The sequence below is a fragment of the Melanotaenia boesemani genome, chromosome 20 (genome assembly GCF_017639745.1).
Source record: "Melanotaenia boesemani isolate fMelBoe1 chromosome 20, fMelBoe1.pri, whole genome shotgun sequence".
NCBI classification, from domain to species: domain Eukaryota; kingdom Metazoa; phylum Chordata; class Actinopteri; order Atheriniformes; family Melanotaeniidae; genus Melanotaenia; species Melanotaenia boesemani.
The window spans coordinates 9148641-9176093 of NC_055701.1; the positions used below are offsets into that span (position 1 = coordinate 9148641).

Consider the following 27453-nt stretch of genomic DNA (forward strand, 5'->3'; position numbering starts at 1 on the left):
GGAAGTCAAAGCTAGTTGGATGCTTTTTCTGTTTCTAAATTTTCGACTCAGGTTGAAAAGAAATGTTCAAAATCATTTTTATAACATGGTTTATAAAAAGACATATCCTACTTCCAGGTACAGGACCTGTAGCCTTTTCCATCTGAGAAAAATTCAGAGTTAATAGGTAGGATTTATTTATTTTTCACACAGGAAAGGAGATTAGGCAGATTAAATATGACTCCTTAGTTATTTTACTTTGTTGTTGTATAAGTTAGTAATTTTGGCATGAAAAGATAGAAAAAAAAATAACTAATACACATTTAAGGAGTGTTCAGGTAATTTTACACATAGTGTTGGGAAATGAATTTACGCATAATAATCGTGATAATCTTAAAATCATGATTATTTCTTTGACAATATTTGTATCAAGAAATCTGTAATCGTGACAATACTAAGTTAAAGAACAATCATTTAATGATAAATGACAGATATGTGATTACAATGAAGGAAAAAAGACTAATTGGTTACAAATGATTGAGTTTATAAGATGCACCTGAATTGTACGATGTTGTTCTTGGGGAGAATGAGAGTGACAATTCTGGATATCTCCAAATCGGTGAGTGACAAGCAGACCTGTACTGTGATGAATACTCTTCTTAATAATCTTTTCCCAATACACACCCTACTTAAACTGAGCTCTTGGGTTTTAAAATTTGGCAGTGATTGACTGACAGGGTTTGACTCAAATTTACATAACTCTGACATTTTTTACATCACATTTGATGCAAATCCTGAATATTCATTATGTAAATAAATAGACTGCAACTTTGTAGAATATATCTGCATACTGTTGATACTGTTGATGTTGGCAATTACATTAGAGGGGAAAAAAATCCACCTAAAAAGGAAATAAAATATCTAAATCTCCTTTAACTTCTCCTCAGATACTGAATAAACTATATACTTTATTGTCTCCATTAATTATAATAATAAAAAATCACTGGAAAAAAGAAAAATTACTTATTTTTTTCCCCGTCATTTTTGCATCCCTTACTCACTTTAGTGCCACTTTGGAAATAATGATGACCAAAGCCATAAAATATGGCTTTCTAATTCAGTAAAGATAATCTGCTTCTCTGATAACCATCAGTGTGCAGGTCAAAAGTATTTACACAAGCTTGATATGCCATTTAAAGATATTACTGCAGTTTAAACTAATTTGAACACAAACGTCTGGATTTAGTACAGTTAAAAAGGACCTCGGGCAGAGCTGCTTTTCAGCTGGTATGTTTAGCGCAGCAGAACCGGCTCTGCTGTTGCCTTCGACCACGTTAACTCTGTGTCAATGGTAACCATAACATTCTGCCCCCAACCACAGTAAACACTGCTTGTGTGATCAAGTTTTATTATTATTATATTTATTTATTTGTTTGTTTGATCTATTTATTTTTTGCAGAAAAGGATTAAAAGCAATCAGGCTTGACTCATCAAAAACTGATTTTCAGCAGGTTTCTGTTTTGCAGAAACAGACACACAACACATACTCAAAGACAATATTATCACATGATTAGCTAGAAATCTCCTGCAAAAAAGATATTTAATCCCAATGAGACGTCTCCTGCTTAAATATAGATCAAAATAAAATATAAAAAGAAAAAGATTTGGAAATCAATGGATTCTAAATCCATCCTTTCCCTAAATTTTTATACTGTGTTTGTACTTTGCAATTTGGTTGGAAGCATGAAAAGTTCAGTCCCCAATAAAAGTAATCGTATCTCTTGGCTGAAAAACATAAAGTTCTGTTTAAATTACATTGATTAATTTGATTAGCCTCTTCAGTGCATCAGCGTGCTAAAAATATGATATATACTAGCACAGTTACTTTTATATTTTGATATAAATAATCTACATTTTGTTTATACTGTATAATGTATCAGGTAGTGCTCTAAAGAATATAATCAGTGCAAGTTTTAGGCATGATGCTTGCTGTTTCTACAAGCTTTTCATACCCTGAAAAGCCAGGATGCAAGCATTCGAAGAGGAGGGATGAAAGCAGGCTGAGGAGGAGAGGACTGGTTATCCACACTGATCCCAAGGTTGTCCCGGATCTGTAAGGACACATTTTCTTTTGGTCAGTCAACATAACCATCATGTAATCTTTGTAAGTATCTGCCTGACAGATTAAAAATAAATCTCCCATTCTAAAACATCATATCGATTTACAAAGACTTTGTAAACAGAATTAAATCCTCAAAATAAATGCTTTTCATGTATGTACTACCATATTATGTTGAGAAATATAATGTTGATGTCTCATGGACACTTTGTCTTTATGGGTATATGTTTTTTCTGCTATATAAGGAGGGGGTGTTTTACTCTTCTCTGTACCTTAGCCAGTTTGTGCCAGAGCTCATAGAGATAGGAGAAGACCTTGGCATGGATTTTAGGGCAACGGATACTGTTGACATCTCCCAAGATACCCAAAATTCTCCGCCACAGGACAAAGGCGGAATCAGCATGCCAACCAGTCAAGGTCCCACCGGCAATGATGCTAACATCATCAGCCAGAAACTCACTACTGTCTGCATGGTTGAAGAGAGAGAAATTTGGTTTGAGATACAGAATACAATGTTTAGTAATGAAAACAGAATACAATGAGAAGCACATTTCATTTTAATGCAGAAATAGGATTCAGTCAACATGTGCAGAACAACTTTTATAAAGCATTTTAAAATTTAAAATAGTTGAAATATGTTAGTTAAAGAATTCCTCAAAGCCATGTAGTCATTGTTTGAGCAGCTGTTGACCAAATCCAAAGATCAAGCTTTTTCCCCAAATGCATTTTAGCATTAAGATCTTTGTGACATAAATAAAGCATCAAATCACTTTAGGGAAAAAGGCACAAAACACATGCATCATCCAGATGAACAGTGAGAGGACAGTGCCACCTAGTGGGCAGTGGAATAGTAATGGGAACAAGAGGGAGTGAGGTCATTAAAATATATTAAAATGGTGACATTAAAAAAAATAAACAAACACAATTGGAGAGAAAAATGTTTCTAGATAAATCTAAATGTAACTTTATATATTTTGTATCCAGCAACCTTAAGCAGGATATAGTGGCTATAGTAATATATTTCAAACACAGAAAAATAAATAAATGTACAGTATAATGTCAGAAATGTTTGGTTAGGGTGAATTTTAAAGTCATAGGTAAATGAAGACTTCGGTCTAAATGATGAGTAATGATGAGCTAAGCAGTGGTACCCAAGTGGTGTGGCATGTTTAAGACAGACTGATGCATGGTGTCGTCCAGGGGGCAGTCCCGCGGGCACTCTGTGTGCACCAGCAGGGCTGGTGAAGCGGGGGGGTTCTGAGGGTAGTGGTAGTGGTAATTATGGTGGAGGTAGGGAGGTGCAGAGTGGGGAGGGAGAGCACACTCAGGACCTAAAAACAACAAGGGAATAGGGATAAAACTGGATTTGAGGAAGAAATTCGAAGCACAGATACACCATGATCACAATGTACGAAACACACACAGAAGTTCACGTACGAGGGTGGGGAGGGCAGAGAGAGAAACTATTTATCCGTAAGTGCTGATGAGAGGAGTAAAGTAAAGGTCAAATGGTTCACAGGTAAAGAGATTGGGGACTGGAATCATTTGTCCAGAGACAACTCACAAAAGCTCAAAAAAAGACTAAATAGCTTAACAAGATAAGCACAGCAACAGATAGAGTCTATTTACCTGGTTATTTAAAATCCATTCAAATCAGAGGTTATAGTATTGGAAGCATATAAACCTGAACTCACCGGATGAGATGATCTACACAGCTACCAAACTTTTCCTAATGATTGAATCTATAAGCTGAAGTTACCAAGATCCTTTTATATCCTTTTAAATCCTTTTATTACTACATCTATTTATTCACACTATATATAAAATCAGCTTAATCAGCAAAGCCTCAACTCCTCCATCTTGGCAGGTGTTTGCAATATTTGCTAGTGCCAACAGATGAGTCAAAACATACACAAACAACAACAAGAATGTTTGCAGGGTAAAACGCAGTGACTTCTCATCAGCTACTTTACCTGCCAGAGCCTCATTGTGGCTGAGCAGCAGACTCCCCTGGCTCCGAGGATCAGTGGTCACATCCATATGAGCTGACTGAGTGGACTGATTATCAGCCTCCTCATCAAATGTCTGCCAGGTAACTTCAGCTTCATTGAGGTAGCCATTTGATGTCTCACTGCTTATACTTTCACCTAGGTAAGAAAAGTAAAACATGGTTTATAGGATACACACAAGTATTAATCAAAACAAGCCTGTTGTGTTGGGAGATTCAGGGTGTATCTTTCAAACTCATATTACAACAATCATTATTTTAAAAAAACTCAATTGTATAAGTTCTTACTCTTATCTCTGAGCTTAGGCTTGGTGTAGTTTGTGTGTCCATCAGCATTGCACTCATTCTCAGCTGGACTGCTGCTCTGTCGAATTAGAATCTAGTAATGTTGACGCAGAAATAAAGAAGAAACTTTTATAAACAGTTCTTATTTAATTAACAAATAGAAGTTGTGCTTCTAGTTTGTAAATCCTTTGTGTAGTGCTAAAACCAAAATCCAACAATCACAAAAACGAACAAAAGGGTGCACATTTCAGTATCCAAATAAAGGAGAACAAAGTACTCACATTGAGTTATTTGGCTAAGTTTACAGATAAAAGAATGCTTTCACATTTCGGCACAGAGACGTCATCAGACTGTCTTCAATTCCTGCAAAGTCAGTCACAGATTGAATACTATATGAAAGCTATAGAGATGTCAGCTTCAACCAGTTCATCATTGTCCAAAAACCACTCCTTTATATATCACTTTTGTTAGAAATGCAACACCGAAATGAACAATCTCAGGCCAGAAAACATCTAAGACATAAATCATCAGGCTTAGTCTATTTGGTGTCATAGTATTTAGTGTAAATATGCAGTACATCTCCTTTTTGGCCAGATTCTTCAAAAAAATTACATCCTCTTGTTGATGTCTCAACCCTCTCGATTCCTCTGAACCTCAGTGAAGATGGTGAGCTGTGGTTTGCTTCAGCATGATGTTTAGCAATAGCATAATCCATATTAGGTGTGTGGATTGCTGTTTTATGATCAGATATCCGTTGATCCAGATGTCGTTTGGTTTGTCCATCATGTGCCAATCCACAACGATACAATAGCAGGAAGATCACATGGGTCAGTCGACAGTTGCTAAATTCTTTAATTGGAATTCTCTTCCCAGTATGTGAGTGAGAAAAGGAGTTAGTGTTTGTTGTGTTACTGTAACAAGGACAGTTTCCACATCTGTACATGTCCCATGTTAGCCATGTTTTCCTTTGACCATTTCTTTGGTTGTAGGGGCTTTTCTGAAAGTGAATATTGGTGGAGGACAATATTTGAAGGTCTCTGCTTGAAGTACACGCCATTGTTTCCTTATTATTTCTTTTTTTTGTGAAGCAGAATGGTTGTATTTAGTAGAAAAACAGACACGGTCCGATGTCCTCGTCCTTGAGCAGATGAACGAAGTTCCAAACGGGTATCTGCATGTTGTATGGCTCTCTTGACAGTGTTGGTGGAGTAGCCTGTTTCTTTAAACTGACTGGACATAATAGTCTTTTGAACATCAAAATAAACTGAATTTGAGCAATTGCATCTGAGTCTCAAAAACTGGTGATCAGGAATATTATCCTTTAGATGTTTGGGATGATTACTTGTAGCATGCAAAAGGACAAAAGCTCCATCTCCTTACTGTGGATAGAAATGTGGATAAATCCTAATCTTTGTATATGGTTAGATCCAGATACTTTATTTGATGATTCCCAAGTGAATTTAAAAAGCTTGAGTTCCTGTTGAGATAAACTACACTCATTCAGTTCATACTGTGTGCCCTCCCAAAACAGCAAGATGTCATCAATATAGTGTTTATACAGTTTCACCTTTCGGTAGTTTGGGTTGTTTTCACAATTATGTGTAACAACTTATTCCCATTTACCCACTACTAATGCAGCAATAGAAGGTGTAAAGGTGCTGTTTTTATTCTGTGACTGACTTTGCTGGAATTTAAGACGCTCTGATGAAGGCTGTGCCGAAACGCATAAGAAATAACTTTATCTGCGATGTGAGCCAAATAAATGACTCAGTGCGAGTACTTTCTTCTCCTTCATTTGCATACTGAGATGTGTGCCCTTTTTTTAAAAAAAATCTTTATTTAATTACTTTCACATAACACTTGAGAGCAGGTTGAATTTTCTCACCACTGGTGGCTCATTGCTCTCAGTCCTGCCTTCAGACATCCTGCTGTCAGAACCACAAGAAGTAGGGGAGTGCTCTATCTTCTGGGCTGAAAGGCAAATGGGATGTTATAAAGAGTCTTTGGGTTAAATGCGATTTACTGAAACACATTCAAATCAATATCAATATATTTCTAAAATTATACTTCTGAATGTGTCTTGGAGTGACGCTTCATTAGTCAAACTTATTCTAGTCTTAACAATATGTTAAATGGACAGCTGAGTCACGCTGCAGTTAGTCTGATCTGTGGACAAATGATCTTGTACCCGTACACAGAACAGATATATGAGACAGGTATAAAGTTAATGATGAAGGCTGTCTCATGCCTTCGTACAGTAGCGTCTAAGACATTCGTCTGCTTCTAACTTTCCCTGTGGGAGATCACCACACATTAAAGCAGGGCTGACTGCACAGCACAGATGTTATTCTTTGAGATACTTCAATGGTTATTTTGTGAGATGATGCTGTGCTTATAAAAGTCAGGAATTTAATGGGGCAGAGCAACAGTCTGGGAATGCTTTACATGACCATGAGTAGACATATAGTTTTAATCGACCACTTTTCTGTCACAATTTTTATTGCATTTAGATGTCTGACAAAAGGAGAGGAAAAGCATGTGAAAGAGAGATGTATTTTTTATTATTTGGCTGTATTAATACACTTTTATGCTGCATTTTTTATTAAAAAGAGTAAAGTTTTGGAGCATGTGAGGAGCACTCAGGTTACCTAGGGTTATTTCACCTCCAACTACATTATCAGGGTTTGTTAGTCTGGTTTTGAGAGCTTTGATTTCAGATTCAAGCCAAACATACTTGTTTTGGTGGGACTATTACAATAGTGTGTTTTTCTTATGTAAACATGAGTTATGGTAAATTAAATCAATTGTCCCATTTTCTGTGTTTTTTCCAAGCATTTTCCTTAAACAGCTTTGCAGATAGTTCTGTAAAAATAACCCTAACATAGGGTTAAATAACACCTAACATTATCAGTAAATGTGTTGGCTTTAATAGAAAATATGCAATCAATAATTTAGCCAGAAAAGAAAATAAAACTCATTATTCTTGCATTTTTAATTGGATTTACTTTTAATTCATGTGGGCCAGTATCATGCTGTTAATAAATCTGTGCATTACACATCAACCCACTTGTAGAAAATGGCTCTAAGGTGCAAATATTTTAGTTTAAAAAGGACATTATTAAACCAACAAAGTAGCGTCAGAGTACAGACTCTTATACAACCCCACAACACCAGCCTTAACATCAACAACATTTATCATTGTCAACAAAAATACATACACATAACAGTTTTGAAGAATGATTTATTCCCTGCGTCTATATTTGACTTCATTAAATATTAAAGAGTGTAATTAGTAAATGGATTAATCAACTGACAAATGACTTTGTATGAGGAGAGAAATTCAGCTAAAGGTGTGGTGAAATTCCAATACGATATATATGAGATCTAAATGTTGTGCTTGTGTGTACCTGGCAACGTGTCGGACAGCTGCTGGGTGATGTCCGAGGTGCTGCTGCTACGTGGCAAAGGGCTTTCCCTGCCTCCCAGCTCCTCCTCCCCCCCACATTCTGACAGCTGACACTCCTCCACATCTGAGAAGATCAAGACATGATTAGCCTGTGTTACGAAGCAAACAAGGGCTTAAACTGGATACATGAGATATATGATGTATTAATTTCAAGTATTTGTAGAAATGGTGAAGATGAAGAAAGTGACTAATGAAAACATGATGGCATGCAAGGGAGATGCATACTTTTCATCAAACCTTGTCAAAAGGTCTGTCTAGATTTGTTTTCCTGTGTTTAGCCCATATGAGGCTAACGAGTTCAAAATCTACTGTAAACCTAACACAAACAGAACAGACACTGAAAATGACTGCTGATTGATGGATGCGAACGCAGGGTGGAGGTTACAAATGCAAACACATGCAGCCGTTAAAAAAAATTTACCTGAGAGTCTATGAGAGCAAGCAGAGTTACCAGAAGAGATACCAGGCAAGAAAGAGCTCACAGTGTGGAGCAGCATAGGAACACTTTTAGTAGTGGGCAAAGCCTCGTAAAGATGAACACAGTTGCTGATGGACTGGCTTCGCTTAGCTTCCATCAGGGAAAGAGAAAGAAGAGAAAAAAGAAAGAGACAGAGGAAACAAAAGTAAAGGGAAGAAGACAGTAATCTTTACAAGAGAAGTTAGGTAAATCAAGCAGAACCAAAGTTCAACATTTTCTGGAATAGTCTACCTAATACACACACACACACACACGTAAAACATAGCTGTTGCTCTGTGAAGGAACTGCTGATAAGATTCACAACAGAAGACGAAAAGTACAATAAAAACTCAACTCAGATTAAATTCACAACAGTAAAACAACATCATTGCTGCATTTACTGACACATCAGCCTCAGGTCAGTGTTTTTAGACCAAAGCTTGACCAAACTATGTTACTAATATTGATATTTGAGAGAGCTTAAAATTAAACATAGCAAATCTTTAGTTGTAGGAAATTACTGTTATCAGAAAACATCAATTATTGGATTAAATCAAATCCAACAAATGGCATTATAGAGTTCCACAAAATTAAACTTCAGAATACAACAATGACACATATAGCACATACACATAATTAAGCACGAGAAAAGACACCAACATAAATTTTAAAATAAAAAGCAAAATGAATGTAAACAGCAGAAAAGTCATGATTATATAAACTGAATGCATGAAATTTAATGCTGAGTACAGCAAATTTTTGTATTATGAAATTTCTTGAGTCTTTGTTTCGCCCCCACATTAAGTGTTTCACTTAAGCATACACCAGCATATTTTATGAGTGGAGAACAAATAGCTGAAGCTTGAATATACATCTATAAGAAGATCTGCCGTGCAACTTTGTGCTATATCTCGATTGACCTAAACACCAAAACAGATGGTCTGCAATGAAGTAATACAATGAAATCCTCTGACCAGGCTTGAGATTAGGCTGACACTGTCTTCTATGATCACATGAATGAAAAAAAATAAATAATAATTAAAAAACCTAAACACTAAGCAGTATGTCATTTAATAAAAACTGCTATAATGTACATAGCTATGCAAATTAGATGTAAAAATAATTACACGTTTACAAGCAAAACTATACTTATTTTTCTTATTCTATACTGCTGTCTATATAATAAAAATAAAATAAATTAGTGCATTTATAACCACTCAGTAATGATCTAGGCAGAGTGAGAGCTTCTTCACCTGGGTCTGTGTACTTGTACAAGCCTAATGAGTATCATAATGAAATTTTCAGCCTCTTTCTCCATTATCAAGAAAAGATCTCACAACAATAACGCCATTTATTTGCATGTGTAAGAGCAACCAAGTTTTGACAGTTGTCAATGCTGATGCATTGCCATTGTATCTGGATAGCACTTCAGGCTCTCTCTCAGAGAGAGAGCACTGAAAGAGGATGCTTCTCTTCTTTGCTTTCAGCACACTTTAATTATGCCTTTGAGTGTGAGCGATACATCGTCTCTGCTACAGCCCGACGCTGCTTCCCATTTATGCATATTAATGAGCATTAATTACGCTCTTAATGAAACTATCAAAAACTGCCGTGCAATTGATGTGTGGGCTTTCTCTTGAGGAGTAGGGAGGAGGGCTGTTGGTCCTTTGAAGATCAATGTGGGAGAAATCCAATTAGGTCAAAGAAAGGGAGAGAATCTGAAGCGGTTGTGTTTAATGTTCATCTTTGCTTGCGCATAGATACAAATAAACAGACTAACCAAACAGATGCATAAACATGCACATGAGCCACATAATAGATGTGTTAACACACATGCACACACCCAGTCTAAGACTTAATCTTTTAGGCACAAACACATCTGCTCCTTGCTCAACAGGCTCGTTATTTTGGAACATTGTTGATACATTATGTGGGCGGAAGGCCAGCTAATGAAAAAGGACCATCTTTATCCTCTTTTATCCACATTAAGATTCTATCTAGAAAATAAGAAAATAGGACACCCAAGACAGGCATTGCAGCAACTTACTATGCTACGGCCTTCTGGGTCAGGTTGTAATTACCCTGTAAATTTCCCATCAGATAAGGGCTGTTTGCAGCTGGCCTTTTGACATGCCATCGAGGGAATTGTACTGTATGCTTGCAATCAAGTTGACATGGAAACATGTTGACACTGGCTTTTGAAATGAAAGGGGAACAATGGGGGCCATCTGCCAGCTTCTTTGTCTATAGTGTTAGACCTTTCAGTGGCATATGGATTAATGTACACACAGACCTGTCTGAAGACTTCTAAACACAATAAACATGTTGGATAAATGCCATAGTCTTAAATTGTGCTCCACAGGCTTATCACTGTCTCACCACAAGGCCACTGACAATACAAAATGGATATAGAACAGCTCACATTACAAGTGATTTATAAAAGATACTATTTTTTCTTTAATATTTGTCTGGTCCGATTGTGAAACAAATAGAGCTTTAGTCATACTAACCAGAGGCCTTCTGTCGGACATTGTTCCGGGCGTTCTCCACACCAGGTGCTCCTGAAGTAGTGGCTGAGCGAATCCTCATGGGTTCCTGGACTCCTGGTCCGACTTGCTCTCCGTGATTCCTCCAACTCAGTGAAAATGACCGCGCGACTGCTGCTGCCTTCTGGGAGTCCTGGATAACTCCTGAAATATGAAAATTTCATACTTTGGTTTATGTCTCACACAGTAGTTTGAAGGATAGCTAGTTTCTTAAAATGCATTCATGACAATTCATAATTGCCTTAAAAATACACACTCTGAATAAAACTCCTAATGTATTACAGGTAAGAGTCTGATAACACTGAACTTACATCAAGTGTGAATGTTAAATAATTTAGCATGAGGTTATCTGGAGTTCCTACAGAAGGGGTTTTAAATGCATTTGCTGGCAGTAATTAATAGTACTCAAAAAAAGCAGATAAATGACTCATTGATGTTTGGGAGTTGGGCAATGTTTATATCACAGATGAATGTTTGTAAGATTTGAGCCTAATCTATCAATGTTAGGTTCAGTGCATTTTATGGCAACTTGACAAGAGATATAATCATCAAAGTGCCAACATCTTCTTTTTTTAATGGGTTTAAAACGCCAAAAAAACTGATCACTAGAAATTAATGTCTGATGTCACGAAGTGAAAAAACTAACCCAAGTAAACACAACAAAGTCATACAAATGAAAGCCATTTTAATCCACGTTTTCCACATTCTGTCCCCTCACCACGTCCTCTCTGTTTCTTCTCTTTCTGTTCGCTGAGTTTGTCCAAAGGCAAGTTGGCCATGTCCAGGCCGTAAACAGAGCGTGCCAGCACAGCTGTCAGCGAGTCCATGATGCTGGCCCACTCCGTCACCAGCTCCTCCCAGCAAGTAAGGGAGGACAGCACCGCCAGCAGCTCGTCCCACAGCTCCCGAGAGATAAACACGCAGAGGTTGGCTCGCACCCATGCCACAATGATGGTCTGAGGGCACGAGGAGAAAAGATGAATTAACTTTGACAGATAAAGTTGCAATAATAAATTACAGACTGTGACAATATGTGAGAACATGAATGTCATCTTGAATTATTCAATATATCTAAAAAATGCTAAATATTGAGTAAGTTCAAGAGAAATAAGCTTTGATGTTTACTTATAAGGTGTTAAATACATTCATTATTTTAAAGTCAAAGTGTGGTGTGAAAGGTTTTATTAGTATTTATTTACATTAAAAATAAAGGTAAACATTCTAAGTGCTTCTTTGTGTTACAAGAGTCAAGTCCTTCAGTTGGCAGGCAGTGTCCCAAACAAAAGAACAAACCGTATATTGTACGTCAGTAAGAGATATTACAACGTAATCTGACTCAGTTCTGCCTGTATATCATTTAATGAAAAACAAAAGAGATGTAAGCGTACCCTAAAAAGGATAGATGCTAAACTTTCAGCAAAGCTGTCTTTTCTTTGGTTTTCATGTGGCCTCTTCATTACTGCCTCCGTGATCCTCAGTAGTACCTGCAGCATCTGCTCCCTGCACAACAAACACAATCAAAAAGACCAGTGTCAGTTGCAACAAAGCTACTGAAAGCAAAACATATTTGGTGTGCACCTGAACATCTAACTGACCAAGTTTGTGTACTCATAGTATGCTCCATGATCATGTGCCGGTAGATGCTGAGAACACCCTTGCACAGCTCAACCTGATTTTCCAAGAGTTTAGGTACATCCTGGCAAGGCTCCAAGAGGAACACATTAGATGAGTTTGTCAGAAACACCTGCACACATGGACACAATAAAACCAGGGTAATAAAGAAAATGGAAACATTACAGAAATAATTTGCTCTTAAAAACTGCTCAGTCGTCATCTGTTTTGACCTCAGTTAAAAACCAGCATCTTTATTTAAGAGACAGACCTGTAGTGTGGGCTGGATGCCAGCCTTGATGTCCGTATTCTGCTCCTCAGAGAGAAAGCCCCGATTGATGGCACTGCTGAAAGAGTATGTCCTCCCCCAGCTGGACGACCGTTTGTGACCGTGACTCTCCAACATCTAGAAAAGCACAAGACAGATCAATCAACTGCTGCTCATTACCTTGTAAGATACTATGACTCATACTAAACCACTGATAAATAAAAAACTATGTTTAAGTTCTTTATCTCATTTTAAAACTGTGGTGTTCATGTTTTTGTTCATGGCAAATAGTAACAACTAATGTATGGAAATGCAGAACTTCCTTTTATAAAACCATTACATAACAACTTATAATGTATATTATTGAAGTTTTTCTATTTATTGCATAGAAAATATTTTCTTTTGAAACATACCAAAAATATTTTTTTCCATAAGTGTACAACTACAATATAAAACATGAGTGCAAAACTTTGTCTACACTACATTGCAATATACTACTAATCCTTTTAAGACACTTTATGCACACAAAAACTAGTCATATGTGTACAGACATGACAGAAAAAAGTAAACTCACTATCTGTCTGCACAGTATCTTTCTGTGGTTCTTACTTGTACATGCACGCTGTTCGTCTCTGCGCTGCGTATCTGTTCAGCACCTTCATCCACTTCATCCTCCTGAGTAGTTCTGTCAGGCTCAGCCATGAAGTTGGGCTTCTGCTGCAAGATCCACTTTCTGTACACTTTGATCACCTTCCTGGTGGCTGAAGCCTCACAGGATGGTAGCAGAAAAGCCTTTAGAAGGAGAAAGCAGACTTTTATTGATCACTTACTCAGCACGTTGTGTAGTTAGAAAGATCTGTTAGGAGGAAAGATATCTAGTTGCATTAAAGTAATGTCCACTAGAGGGCGACACAGTACACAGAATTTCATAGTATAGTAATTTAAGTATTTGTCATACCACTAAATATTTATACAATTAATTTAATGTAATGAAGTTATTGTGCACAGAATCATTGCTTTGTGCCCCGACTGTACCTGGTGGAAGACCTCATTGACAAAATTAACGTTGTCCCTGGTTGACAGCAGAATGGAGTGCACCATGTCGTAGACATATCGATGCTCCTCTTCAACGCTACACAAACTGGAATCACTGGGCCGTCGATCAGACAGTGTGCTGCTATTGGAGTGGTTCTTTTCAGGTTCCCCAGCTGGCCCGTTTGTATCCCCATCAGACGTCTTATCTTTCTCCTTCTCCTGGCTGCTACTGCCTGCAGTGACAGTCTGGCCATCAAAGAGACAGAGTTAGTCAAGAAAATGAGCGCCTATGTACACGACAGAGGGAGCTTCCTCACAGTTAAATAACCGGCCACTAGAGTCTAATTTCCATGTCTGTCACAGTTTAAAATAGGAAATAAGCGTCTGAATAATTCATCAGATTTATTATAATATTTGCATAATCACAAGAATTTTGACTGTGTATGTTGTTCTCATTCCTTTTTAATATGTACATTAACTAATTACTGTAAAACGTCTCCCCACAATGAAACTCTAACACTATACCTTAGCAGCCACTTTATTAGGAACAATAAACAAAAATCTATGCAGACAAGCTGCAACTAACAGTGTACACACAGATTCTGTTTAAAAGTGTGCTTGTTAAATTTTAAGATAATTTGTTGGCTGTAGTTCACAAATGTTTTCCATTATTTAATGCACTATATTACTTAACATGCCAACACTGATAAAAATGGGATGAACAGATTAACAATTATACATAAATAAATTAATAAAATAAAAACATTGTCTGTACTATGAAACAAGAACACTAGGTTTATTACTGGGAAAAACAGGAAAGCAAATTACAACAGTTCTCTATCCTTTGTGTGAGTGAAAAACCAACAACCGTGCTGTCATGTTCACCTGGATGAGTTTGGGAATGACCTCAGTGCCGTTCTTGGCGCTCTGCGCCACAGCAGCACTGCTGACATACTTCTTCTCCAGGAAGAAGGTGACCAGCCAGGTGATGAAGGCCACTCTGGGTGCCAGGTACTGGTCTCTAGTGCAGAAGGTGCTCTCATTGTTCCGCGTCACTGGCACATACAAGGGTTTTGGTCTGTGATGGGGGAGGTCTGATTGTATAAGCGAGGTAGCGGACAAAGAAAGAGGGGTGAAAAAATTCAGAAAAGAGCAGGAGAAAAAGAGAAGGAGATCTCAGATATTAGCTTTACGTTTTATTCCCCAAATAAATTAAAATATTCAGTCAAGCCTGAGGAACAAAAAAAGGTAGAAAATAGTTTACTTATTCCCCCATTTATGTAATTAATTAGCTATATTGTTCTGACGTTATATCGTTAGTGTTTTCAAATAAACCCAAAGATTAACATTAAAGCATTATCAAAGTAACAGATTAAATTGGGATTACAAAATTTACTTAGAAGCTTTGATCATTTTAATAAACCTGTCATAATGTTCTTGTGTGGCCTTAAGCGTTACTTGCGATAGAAAGAAAGTATTTATTTTGTACACTAACTCAGAGTTCGTGTATATTGGATGTACCTTTGCATTAAAAAATATTTGCTTTGACAAGACTTAAGCAAAAACAGAACTATATATTTTCTGTGAATGAGCTTACCTAATAAAGGCTTGTAGAGGTTTGTGAGTTTAGTAAAGGAGGGAAATAGATGTGGAAGGTAGTACTTCTTGAACAGACTGAAGAGAAACCTGAAGCCGGAGTCCTGATTCTCTTTGTTCTTCCATTCCAAACTGGATGCCTGGCAGAGAGACAGCACAAAGGTAGACAAGGTCAAAAAACAAGAGAGGGACTTGGTTCCAGCATCAGTCAGACGGCGACAGTTTACTGGCTACGACACAATAGCTCAAAGATTAGATAAGATCAGTATGTGCGTAAAAAATGTTTTGGGTAAGGCTCGCAACATTTTTAACAGCTAATAACAGGCTAGTTCTTAATCCTGATGTTACACAAAATATTAATAATTAAAAACCTAAACACATCAGCTAACAAAAAAATTATGTTATGCCAATCAGTAATTGGCATAACATCATAAGGATTTATTCAGATTTAATTATTTTGACACACACTTGAAGAATAAAAAGACAAAATACACTTTAAAATATTTTCTGTATTGGAAATCAACAGCTTTCATATAACATCGTAAGGTATTTTTTCCTGGAACAAAAACAAAACAAAAAAAAAGCCATAGATTACACGTTTCATTAATACACTGCTGGACACATCAGAAGCAACTATATGTTTAGACGTGCCGACATGCAGTTTGAAGGGATCAAGACTAAAAATCACACATCTTATTAACAACCAACCTGGTCTTTTTTTTTTACCAAGTATACCACTGCTGCCAAAGGTTATATATTACCATAAAATGAGTTTTTTTTTAAATACTACCACAAAAATGGCTTCAAACAGGAGGAAAAAATATTTTCTTCTTGCCTATGTAGACGCATGCAACAGAGGAATAAATGTTACTATTCATGACTCACAAATCTCATCTATCTCTGGTAAATCACAGTATGACAGAACACAATGTGTTGTAAGACCAACTCAGGCTAACAGCAGCTGTTTTTGCATACAAACCCGCAAAAAATATTTGAACAGTGGATTTTATCAGCAGTTTCCTGTACTCACATGCTCTTATGATTAGAACTTTCTAGATTGCTATCTGAGTAAAACGCACAGGAGGCAGATCATGATGTAAAAAGTGTGCTGTGGAAGTTGCTGTGTTTTGTTTATACCAGAAAGTTTTGCTTGTGGCAGATGAGGCTCTATACCTACACACAACAATGAGAATGTTTATCTCCATAACAAAAACCCTGAAAGGTATGCATTTAAACATATCCAAATCATCTATGAATGAGTAGAAGGTAACATAAAAGCCAGCAAAAAGAGTTATGAAACAAGTTAGAATGCACAAAAGCTAGCTTTAAATTATCCAGAAGAAGAACTGCCTGGACAAACTCCAACATAAGCTCAGAATTAATGCTGCAAACACTTACACACTCATCAAAACCTGTACGGAAAAGGTCAGAAAATACGAGGGCCGCAGTGCATCTTTTAAAATAGCTAAAGTCCTCAGTCCTAATTTGAGATTAAGTGATGATAAAACCAACGCTTTAAATGCCAAACTGTACTGGAATGATTCACCGACATAAGTTGGCATTACCTGGATGACCATGTACTTGAGCAGTGTTTCAAGGATGTAACAGGTTGGGTCATCTGCAGACTTTTCTCCCACTACAGCTGGAACCAGTGGGGTAATCTCCTCAGGCACCACCTTGGCTGCTCAAATTAATAAATAAAATAAATAAATACATAAATTAATACATAAATAAATAAAAAAAAAAAGAACTTGCATTACTATGTGTAATGCAATTTCATTGTGGTATGTTATCATAAATGTGACCATTGTATGGATGCATGTGTACCCTTATGTAAGTGCCTTGTCTCACCATCAGGGAGGTTGGAGAAGGGATTGTAAATAATGGTGTCGAGAGTGCAGGGTCCTCTTGAGGAGGGAACAGCAGGGAATCCTGGCACTAGACAAGCAAAGATAAGGAACTGCTCCTCAGCGCAGTTGTCTCTTAGAGCCTGAAGCCACAGCAAGAAGAGACGGATCCCCTCACAGCGTATCTAGACAGGAGATGGGGTTATTAGTAGAAAAATCGAATTTAACTATCTAATTAGTGAAAAAAAAAGAAGGCTGTCAAAAATAATGCTTTAACAGCGGTAACTAAAATTTTTTCATGCATTTAACGCTTGTGCCGCCTCCATCATTTATGACGGTGAGACATGGAGATTTCTAAAGGTGAGCTGGCTCAATCTATGCATGGATTTGAGGGTGTCACACCGGTGAAGAGGGATAAGGATGTTTTAATATCCACACTTTTCCTGGTGAGATGGTTCAACAACAGCAGTTTTCCTGCATTTAAAAAAACAAAAAAACGTTCGGTTCCGGTGGTTTATGCAGCTGTACAGCGCATCACGGCGGCCTCCTCTCCCCCCTCCCTCTCCTGTTGTGAATCATGACAGCTGTCGGTGATCAGCTGGTCGGCTTTTCAGTAGCTAGTACCATCTCTCTCTTGCGTTTGTTTATCTTTCAGTTTAAGTTGGAAACTAGTGGTTCACGGCTCACACCGGCACATATTTGGCATGGATCAGTGGGTAGAGCGGTCGTCTTGTAGCCTGAGGGTTGCCAGTTCGATCCTTGGCCTGTCGAGCTCATGTCGAGGTGTCCCTGAGCAAGACACCAAATCCCAAATTACTCCTAATGGGTTGTGGTTAGCGCCTTGCATGGCAGCTTCCGCCATCACTGTGCGTGAATGGATGAATGTGATGTCTAATGTAAAGCTCTTTGGATATCATTCCAGGTACAGTAAAGGGCTATATAAATACAAACCATTTACCATATTTACCCAAAAGTATTGTTTTTGGATGCAATAGCTAAAGTACTAAACTACATCTATCAGCCTCATGTCAATCAGACTCATGCAACTACCACGTGAAGCTGAAGAATGAATGAGGTTTGCTGGTGAAACAGCTGTAAAATCTACTAGTCATCAGACAGCCATACACACATATATAAAGATAACTCAGGTCAGAAATCAAGTGGGAGTTAAACAGCAAAGGAAGCAAAGAGACGTCTTTTCTAAATCATTGGTGCTGTGCAGCTGTTGGAGACACAGGTCTGATCATTTATAGGCCATGAATGTGGTGCGAGAAATTATGAACAGGCTCTAAAATACAAATCAAAGCAGGACGCTTCTCTAACGAAGTAGTTGACGGGTGGTAGAAAGGATTTATACTTCACATATGCAGGGGCACGCCTAGAAAAGATTTGATGGGGGGCCAGACAAGGGTACTGGTCAGGAAAAGGCTGGCACAATGAATAAACAGTATCTCACAGAAGTGAGTACACTCTTCACATTTTTGCAAATATTTTAGTATATCTTTTCATTGGACAACACTATAAAAATTAAACTTGACATACAGAATATCAAAGTTTAGTTTCTATAGTTTGATATTCTGTATGTAAAAGTTTAATTTCTAGAGTGTTGTCGCATGAAAAGATGTTTTTAAAATATTTGCAAAAATGTGAGGGGTGTACTCACTTCTGTGAGATACTGTATATATGTATTATAAGTAGGGCTGGGCGACATGGCCTAAAAATAAAATCTCAGATTTTTTATAACCAAATCTGATTTTAATCGATTTTTTTTCTTTTCTTTTACAAAACATAAATAAAGTTATTAAAAACATTTATTTATTTAAATGAATGCCGGCAAAACTGAAGCATATAATGTCATAACTTTTCCACCATATAAACAACTTCATATCTTACATTGAAATATGCAACACAATTGCATCCATGATCTCTTTCCATCTGGATCCTTATCATACAGGATCCACTGCAGGAATAATTCCCCTGATGAAGGTTGTCTCTTAGCGAGAGTTTGTGGGCTAAAGTTGACTTCTGCATCTCATAGAGAGCAGCATTTCTCACTGAAGTTATATGCACAGCTAAATCCCAGGCGTGAGTAAAAGGTCACTTCACTGAAAATCTGTCAGACACAGTTCTGGTGTGGAGGGAGGGCTAAGTCTGCTGCTAACTAACTATGGAAAAAAATCCTGATTTTCATCTAAATAAATCGCCTGAAATGGAAAATTCAATTTATCGATTTTATCGATTAATCGCCCACCTCTAGTTATAAGGTTTTCATTTTATGTAATGTTGAACTGATTATCACAACTAAAGTGATCATCTAATGTAAAAATGTGAAGAAAAACACAAGTGAGCATTGGCTTGTTTGTTCTGTTGATACACTGCAGTAAAAACAGGCTAATTTCAGGCATAGTGGCAAATGGTGATTAATCATGATTAATTAATTTGTAAGCTGTGATTAATCATTTGACAGCTCTAAAAAAATATGTGCTTTGCATGATTCTGCACACTGGAATTCACAACAGGGTTTTAGAGCAACAAAACACTTACTTTGAAAGAATTTCCAGTGTGTAGAAGCTTTTTGAGAATAGAACCTGGAAGAAAGACAAAAAAATAACAAAAACAGTGAGCAACATCTGCCATCTGCAAACCAAATATTCGACAACACGCTACCACACAACAAAGCAAAGACAAAAGCGAGCGCAAAGTGTCATCTTCACTGTGACAAATTGACCTTGATGGGTCATCTTGACAAACTAGTGGGAGAAGTGGCAAGGCTTCACATTTTCCTGATGAAAATTAACACGAGTTGGCGACAGCATGTATTCATGAAGGCAATCTGGTTCCACTGTAATCAGATGAGACACTGCTCTGATTGCAGGCCAGAAGAGGTTTGTGTGAGTGAGGACACCCTACTGACAGACTGTAGGTATCACTGTTCTTATGAGGACATTTAGACATTTTAACTGGTCCTAGTTGTGATTCAAACAATAGGATTAGGGTTAAAAGCTTGGTTAAGTTGCAGTAAAAGGCAAGCTACTCTACAGGTGTGTTCATGCCTTGATCGAGGAGGTCCTTCACTGGGTGATGTGGCTAAGATATCTAACTGGTAGCAAAAGAATTCATTTTACAAGCGCAGCAAAACTGATGTGAATTCATGAATGTGCTTGTCTGGTGATTCCATCTGAATGCTGGATGCACAAAAGGATAAAGGAATCCTTTCATGCTTCTGAGTTTGGGGACAAATGGATCTTAATGGGGTGTGTGTAATGTCTGTGACCTTGCAATCCTCAGCATGAAAAGGGAAAAAAAACACCAAGTCATTAATGTCATTCCAGCCACCGCAAGGAATCTGTCACTAAGCACCAAAATTCTTTCAGTAATAGAGAAAAAAAAGAAAGTTATCTTTGCTCCAATATATAAACAGCACTGCATCTTGACCAGTGACACATGAACTGAATAGTGGAAAAGAAATGTCTATGCGAGTGAAGGAGGGGGGCTGCAAGGCAGCTTTAAAAAAAATGACAAAAATGGAGAATTTGCCTGGGGCATTCACCCAGAGATGAATCTTGATATTTAAAATTATAAGCCTGCAGGAACGGCCAAATCTGGAAGGGTGATCTAGACCTGAACTGTTCAGCTGCTGACAAACAGCAGCTATAATTGGGGTTATTGCTTCTTGCTGCAGTTTTACTTTTTTGTGCTGGACCAAAATTATGCAAGTATAATTCAATTACTTATTTGCATTTCAAATGAAGTGCTCATTTGCATTTCCAATTTACATTCCCTTCTAAGACTAATTATTTTCTCTTCATTATGGAAGGCTTAGGCATGGCTGTGATGACATTCTTTTTGTCCTTAAAAGTGTCCCCGAGGTTACAAAGGCTTGAAGAAGTGAGACAAACAGTATATAACAAGTGTGACGGAGAAAGTGCAGTTTGTAATCATCATGGTAGTGCAATGTATTTTATATAAAGTACATACCTATACTGTGAAACTGCCATCTGTTGTAGATTTTCTCTGGCAGAAGCTGTAGAATTTTCTGATGAAAAATAAAAGTTAGGGTTAGATTTATGAAGGGATTTCACAAAGAAAACAGCATAAGTGTTAAAAGGGAAGTCTAACAAGCAATGGATGAAGTCCCAGTGGCTACGGGTATTTTCCTATTTCTTTATTTGTTCTCCAAATAAAAAAGAGAAAGAGTTAATAACATCTGACTTTCCTTCGGTGAGGGGGACATTTGACCAAAGCATTACGTTATTTTAAATGCAGTGTCCTTGCTCTTTACCTCCACTTTGCCTAACGTCCGCAAAGCTCTGTGACACAGGACAGCACTCATCACCTCAGCAGTAACTGCTTTATAACTCAATTAGTGCACTCTAATCTTTCAGTAGCCTATCATTATGCTTGAACACAGTGACTGGTTAACTAGGTCCTTCTGAAGAGGTTGAAAAAGAAAAGAAAGGAAAAAAAAAGGGCTGAAGGTTAACACGTGTGCATATGTGCACGCCTGGCTAGTTAATAGTCAGCTCACTGTTAGCAACTGATCCCCCAATGGCTCACTTCTCATCAAAGCCTAATCACTGACCCAATACGACTTCATGATTGCAATGTAGAGGTCAAGCCTGTCTTTTACTGCTTTACGTATGCAGCTTTGCCCACTTGACCAGACAACCAATGCTGGTTGGCATAATAAAAAGCTCATCTGCCCTGGAGAGTGAGAAACACAAGAAAGAGAAGGATACAGAGCTAGACCTATAAGGAACAAAAAGACTATATTATCTATTATATATCTGTGGAGGCACAGTTTGAAAGAAATGAACATTTTTATATAAAATAAGAACAGAACTTTTAGAATCTTAAAAATGGCCAAATTATAAGTATATGTTAGTTTGCTTGCATTAAATGTTCATATGATTAAACTGGTCTTACTTTTCCTTCTTCTTTGGCCTGCTTTCTTTAGAGCTCTGGTGGTCCAGATATCATTTCATGTTTTAAGAGTCTCAGTTTGTCAACAACTTTGTCTCCCTCATCATCCTCCACCTTTAACTTTTCCTTCTTGTCCTCTGAGACTATGTCCCCATCATTACAAGTGACATTGTAAGCCACACATCACTTTAAGGGGGCATAAGATGACGATCTGGGCTGTTCAACTTCTCTCTGATCCACAGACGTAATATTATGCGAGAACAGGCATGTGGCTATATCTTGGTATTGATCCCTCAAGGGATTATTACATCTCCGTACAGGCATTGGACTGGCCTACTTCACTCTGTCTCCTTGGACCAGTAGAGGCATAATGCTAGGCAGTAACACAGCAGGGTAGCTTCCATAAGCCTTTGCCTGTGTCTACGTTTATGTGTGTCTGTGCGTATAGACACAATAACATTGTCTTTTCTTCTCACAAAGCACCAAGAAAGGAGAGTGGGAATGAGATGGAGAAGCTAACTCAGAAAAACTCCCTGTGGAGAGGGAATGGAGGCTGCAACAAAAAGGAATTTACTGCCTGATATGAAGCGAATGCAAAGTCTGTTGGGCTGGAGGTTGGAGGAGTTACTCTAATCTGCAGCCATACTCCAGCATAAAGATAGGGGCATTATTGTGGTACAACTGCAGCCTTAACACATTTACATGATCCGCACTTAGGTTTCCAGTGGCAGAGCATGAACATGACACAGAATATACTTCTCCCAGAGGTGGTCTACAAGGGCTTTTCGATGGCAGCAGTAGACATGCAATGACAAATTTCTGTCATTTACACAGTGTTAAGGATTTTGATGACATGGAGATGATTACTCTAAGGACAATGGAAACTCAAAGTTACAAAAACACCAGAGAAAGTACATAAACCTACCAACGTAAAGCAAAATTACTCATGTACATTAAAACTACAGGCAAATTTAGATAGGAAAACAAGCAAACTGGGTAGGATATAAATGGAAGGCACCTGAAATACAATGAGAAAAAAGATTCTATTTGTTTCAAGCTAAATTAAAACAATAGATTAGTTGAAGATATACCACGAAGTCAAATACTGTGACTCTTAAATAACAGTTGCCTAATAAAATGCTATGAAGAATAAGCAGCATTATAAAGCTGCTTTCATTCTCCTCTAAGGCCAGTGGGTGGCAGCAGCAGAATGAAATCACACTCCATACCCCAGCTGTGAAAGCTGAGCTGCAGCATGATTCTTTCAGGAGCATCTTTACATGACTTTCTTTTTTCTTTTTCTTTTTTCAACATATATGAATCCACCAAAAGTTGACAAAACAATACTCTCTCACTGATAAAAAAAATATCTGTATTTATAAAATGTGTAGCAGAGCTCAAGAACTTCCATTATCCTGGTTTGTGATTTTGATCAAAAAGAATATTTTGTATAACACCAAGCAGAACTTAAAGTTCTTGTTGCATGAAAGAAATACACTTATTATTTGCCTTATTATACAATTTATGACCATTTACACACAAGGCCTTGGGTCTGTCGTAATTATTAGATTGTGATCTGATTGCGGTTCATGGGGATAACAGCCACCACTGTGCATAACAAATAACAGAGATAACCATTTCTATTCAACTTTATACAAACAGCTGGAATAACTGAACAGAAATGTTATATTTCTAGTATTCCCCCCATTAAAGGTGTGGATGGTGCAATCATAACATTATTGTTATACTTTGCCAATTCTTCCACAGTGGTTTACCAGCACATAAGTGTAAAGTTAGCATTACCAACTTGTGTATTATTTTTGATATGTAAAATATTGTGCATTTGTGGATTGAGTTTTACCAAAAACAACTGTGTTGCTTTGGACATTTTGGTGTTTAAACCAAATTAAAACTGTTGAGGTCAAAAGCATACAGAACTAAAATACCATGTATGCTGAAGTTTTGTGAAAGATTCTTCTGCTTTATATACTAAACTAGTGGGATCAGCAAGTAAATTCCTTCATTCTAGATTGGGGGGATTTATAGAGAGGATGACCGGGGAAATTCAGAGTGCTGAGTCAGGACCGGATGACAGACACAAGGTCATGCTAAGGCCATATCCTGGAGAAAGAGGGGATATGCACAGACTTTCCTCTTTAGTTTTGCTGGTTCCGATGCTGTCTCTTGACCTGTCCCACAATCTCAGTGGCACCAAAATCAAACCACTCCCACACACTAAGAGGACATCTGAAGTCACGCAGGGGCATAAAGCTGATGTCCCTTGAGGCCTGAGCAAATCAATCTGGTACCCTGACAGCTAAAACAGTCTTTAAAAAACTAAAAGTTGTGTCACATTTGCCATGTTATCAGTGTTGATGTACGAAAACGTTTCAGCACCTCTCGTTTCGTACTTAAACCTCTCTGGGCTGAAACTGTTCAGCAGCAAGAACCAACACAGGATAATATGTGTCTTGAATCCGATACAACATAGAAAAGTTCTCTAAAAGGAGACAGGAATGAATCCACGATCAACGGATAGCTCTGATACTAATCGATAGGACAACTTGTACCATTACTCAACTCAAAATTTATACAGCAATATAAAACCTAATGACTGAAATGTAACAAGAAGTGCTACAAAGAGCAATTATGAAACAAATATATCTTCAAATATACCTGCTATGTGTCGAAAACAAAACAGTGTAAATATTTAAACCACTAAACATTTGTGAGAATTGTTTAGCTAAGCAATTACACCATCAAATCGCTTCACTCTCCCTTAATTCTTTGACTTATAAAAAACAATACAGAAGATATCTATATATTTGATAAATGAGAGAACTATTAAGGAATCTCTTGATTAATAAATGATTGCAATTGTAATTATTTTGTCTATTAATTGAGGCCACAAACACACATACAATATATGACTTCTGTGTAAAAAACCGACGTTATAAATTATTTTAACAAATCATTGCAGCAGTAAAATGAAAGTGCTAAATTTCTACAGTTTTTGTTCTACAGTAGCAGTAAAATTAAAACTGATGCTAAGACCCCCAAAAATAACATATATACTTATCTATCTATAGAGATATATAGATATATCAATATCTCTCTCTCACATACATATATGAATATGTATACACACACACACACATATATATATATATATATATATATATATATATATATATATATATATATATATATATATATAAAGATAAGGTGCAGGAAGAATTGAGAAGGGCGTAGTCCATGCTGTATCTACAACAGTCTCGTTGAATTCTCACAATATTCAGGTCTCTTATCTGTCAGTTGTGGTGCAGCATCAACAGCTGCCATGCTGGATGCTTCTGTGGCAGCAGACAAAGAAATCCTGGAAGGGATCGGTGATGGTTGATGGTAGGGTGGGGGTGGAGTGTTCTATAGTGCTTATGGAGAAGGACAAAAGATTACCCCATCAAGATATCAGGGTAACCAGCAATGGAGATAAAAAAAAACAAAAACAAATCCCACCCCTTCTCTCCAGCAATCCACAGAAAAAAGGGGTCACATACCTCATTTTAACTGGAAAAGTAATCCCACATAGTCAGTTCATTGCAAACACATGTTTTGTGTATGGCAGACAGATTTCAATGCAAAGGGGTGACTCAGCTGATGGGGAGCACCTATGGCTGGGTTTCTCATCTGCCTGATCAGATAAAGACATAACTGAGGCTTTCCAGGGAATTTCTGACAAAGAAAAGTGGGAGGAGGGAATGTTGAGTGGTGTTATTCTTCTTAAACTGTCACAAAGCGTTAAAGTGTGTCACAAAGCACTGCTGCCAAATGGCTTTTGTCAGAGACATTAATCCATTTATAGGCCACTCTATACAGTGGCCTGACGTGAGCTGGACAATGGACGTGAGGGCTTATGCCTTGATTCGTGTGACCAAAGCCAAATATAACTGTGCATGTTGCCCAAGCAAATAAAAAAATCATGAGCTCCACAATTTACTTATATCAAAACATCAATTTTAGGTCATACTTTACAGCATCTACCATCTTCCTGTGTTACATAACCTCTGGCATAACCTGATACATATTAGTGGTGGATATTTGACAGAACAAACGCAACCATTGATATCAAATTCATGAACACATATGATCCAACATGCCTAATTTAATATGGCACAAAGAAAAAGTTCAAACAGTGCACCAGAGCTCAGGGATCAAAGTAACTCTGTATCTGTCCTGTACACACCACTCAAAGCAAGCTTATCTACTCAGTGCACGGGTAAAAGCACACGTCGTCACAGGCAGGGGCTAAAAGGGGACAAATGAGGGTTAAGCTGCTTTCAATATTAGATCTTTCTGAAAAGATGACTCCATAAATATGGAGGAGGAATGAATCCAGGATTTATTTACAGGTCAGATGGCTGGAGGTGTGGAGATAGAAAAGGTTTGCTCTCTCATCCACAAGCAGAAATGTGGATGGAGATCTAGAAAGTTAGGGGGTTTATTTTGGTTATTACCTATACTGATTACTGAAAAATTTCACTTTCATTAGTAACTAATTTAAGATCTAAAAAGAAAAAGGAGGGCATGGCAACAAGTCTAACAATAAAGAAAAAAAGTCTAAAAACTAGAAGAAAAGAATAACCAGACAAGCTCCTATTTTGATCTGCTGCCACCCTGACAAACCGGCCTCATAGCAAATGCAACCGGAGAGCTGATTGTTTGTATTGGAAACTTGAGCCACCTTTGCAGTCAGGTGGGAAAACAAAGAGAAGACTTTAACCTGTAGACCCAACATCTTGCACACACAACACACATAGGACATACCCTCTTAGATTTGCATACACACCTGGGTTTGCAAAACAAGACATAGGCTAAAAAGCCAGACAAATCCAGAGAAATAATTGAGCTGCAGTATAGCAACTTGACAACTATGAGTTGAGCTATCAGTTAATCAGAGGCTTCAGCACAAACATGACAAGCCAACTCACTTCAAAAATAAAGAGGATAGAGTCCAGCTCCTCCCTTTGAGATTTGATCCCTGAAACACAAAGAAAGTATGTTTAGTACTTTTCAAACACAACCTGAAGCTATTCAGTGTCAGCCTTATGAATAATGCAACAATAATATGGGCCATTTCATAAATCACAGAATTTGTGTTACTGTAAGGGCATCCTCCCAATGGGAATGAATCCTCTACTCAAAAATGATGGCACTCTTTGTACTCAGGGATATACAGGAAATAACCAGAAATTGATTGTCTATGGCAGTTTTTATGCTCATTTATGTGAATTTGGGGCAGACAGAAAATTGCCT

General features: G+C 37.5%; 1 protein-coding gene across 3 annotated transcripts in view; it reads right to left on the minus strand.

Annotated features, from left to right (window-relative positions):
• Nucleotides 1–27453, minus strand: part of ralgapa2 (Ral GTPase activating protein catalytic subunit alpha 2) — a 95579-nt gene that overhangs the window by 50368 nt on the left and 17758 nt on the right. For 2 of the 3 annotated variants that reach the window (XM_041971483.1, XM_041971484.1), the window contains exons 3-23: nt 27129–27178; nt 21196–21253; nt 19762–19805; nt 17222–17402; nt 16936–17051; nt 15372–15510; nt 14660–14868; nt 13775–14020; nt 13349–13531; nt 12743–12877; nt 12456–12604; nt 12249–12360; nt 11579–11816; nt 10825–11004; nt 7799–7921; nt 6277–6362; nt 4395–4485; nt 4072–4245; nt 3250–3429; nt 2371–2564; nt 1992–2090 (exon numbers count right to left, since the gene is read on the minus strand). In XM_041971483.1, the coding sequence (XP_041827417.1) occupies nt 1992–2090; nt 2371–2564; nt 3250–3429; nt 4072–4245; nt 4395–4485; nt 6277–6362; nt 7799–7921; nt 10825–11004; nt 11579–11816; nt 12249–12360; nt 12456–12604; nt 12743–12877; nt 13349–13531; nt 13775–14020; nt 14660–14868; nt 15372–15510; nt 16936–17051; nt 17222–17402; nt 19762–19805; nt 21196–21253; nt 27129–27178 (2987 nt within the window). The remainder of the gene's footprint in view (nt 1–1991; nt 2091–2370; nt 2565–3249; nt 3430–4071; nt 4246–4394; nt 4486–6276; nt 6363–7798; nt 7922–10824; nt 11005–11578; nt 11817–12248; nt 12361–12455; nt 12605–12742; nt 12878–13348; nt 13532–13774; nt 14021–14659; nt 14869–15371; nt 15511–16935; nt 17052–17221; nt 17403–19761; nt 19806–21195; nt 21254–27128; nt 27179–27453) is intronic. The other variant, XM_041971485.1, reaches the window with a different exon arrangement.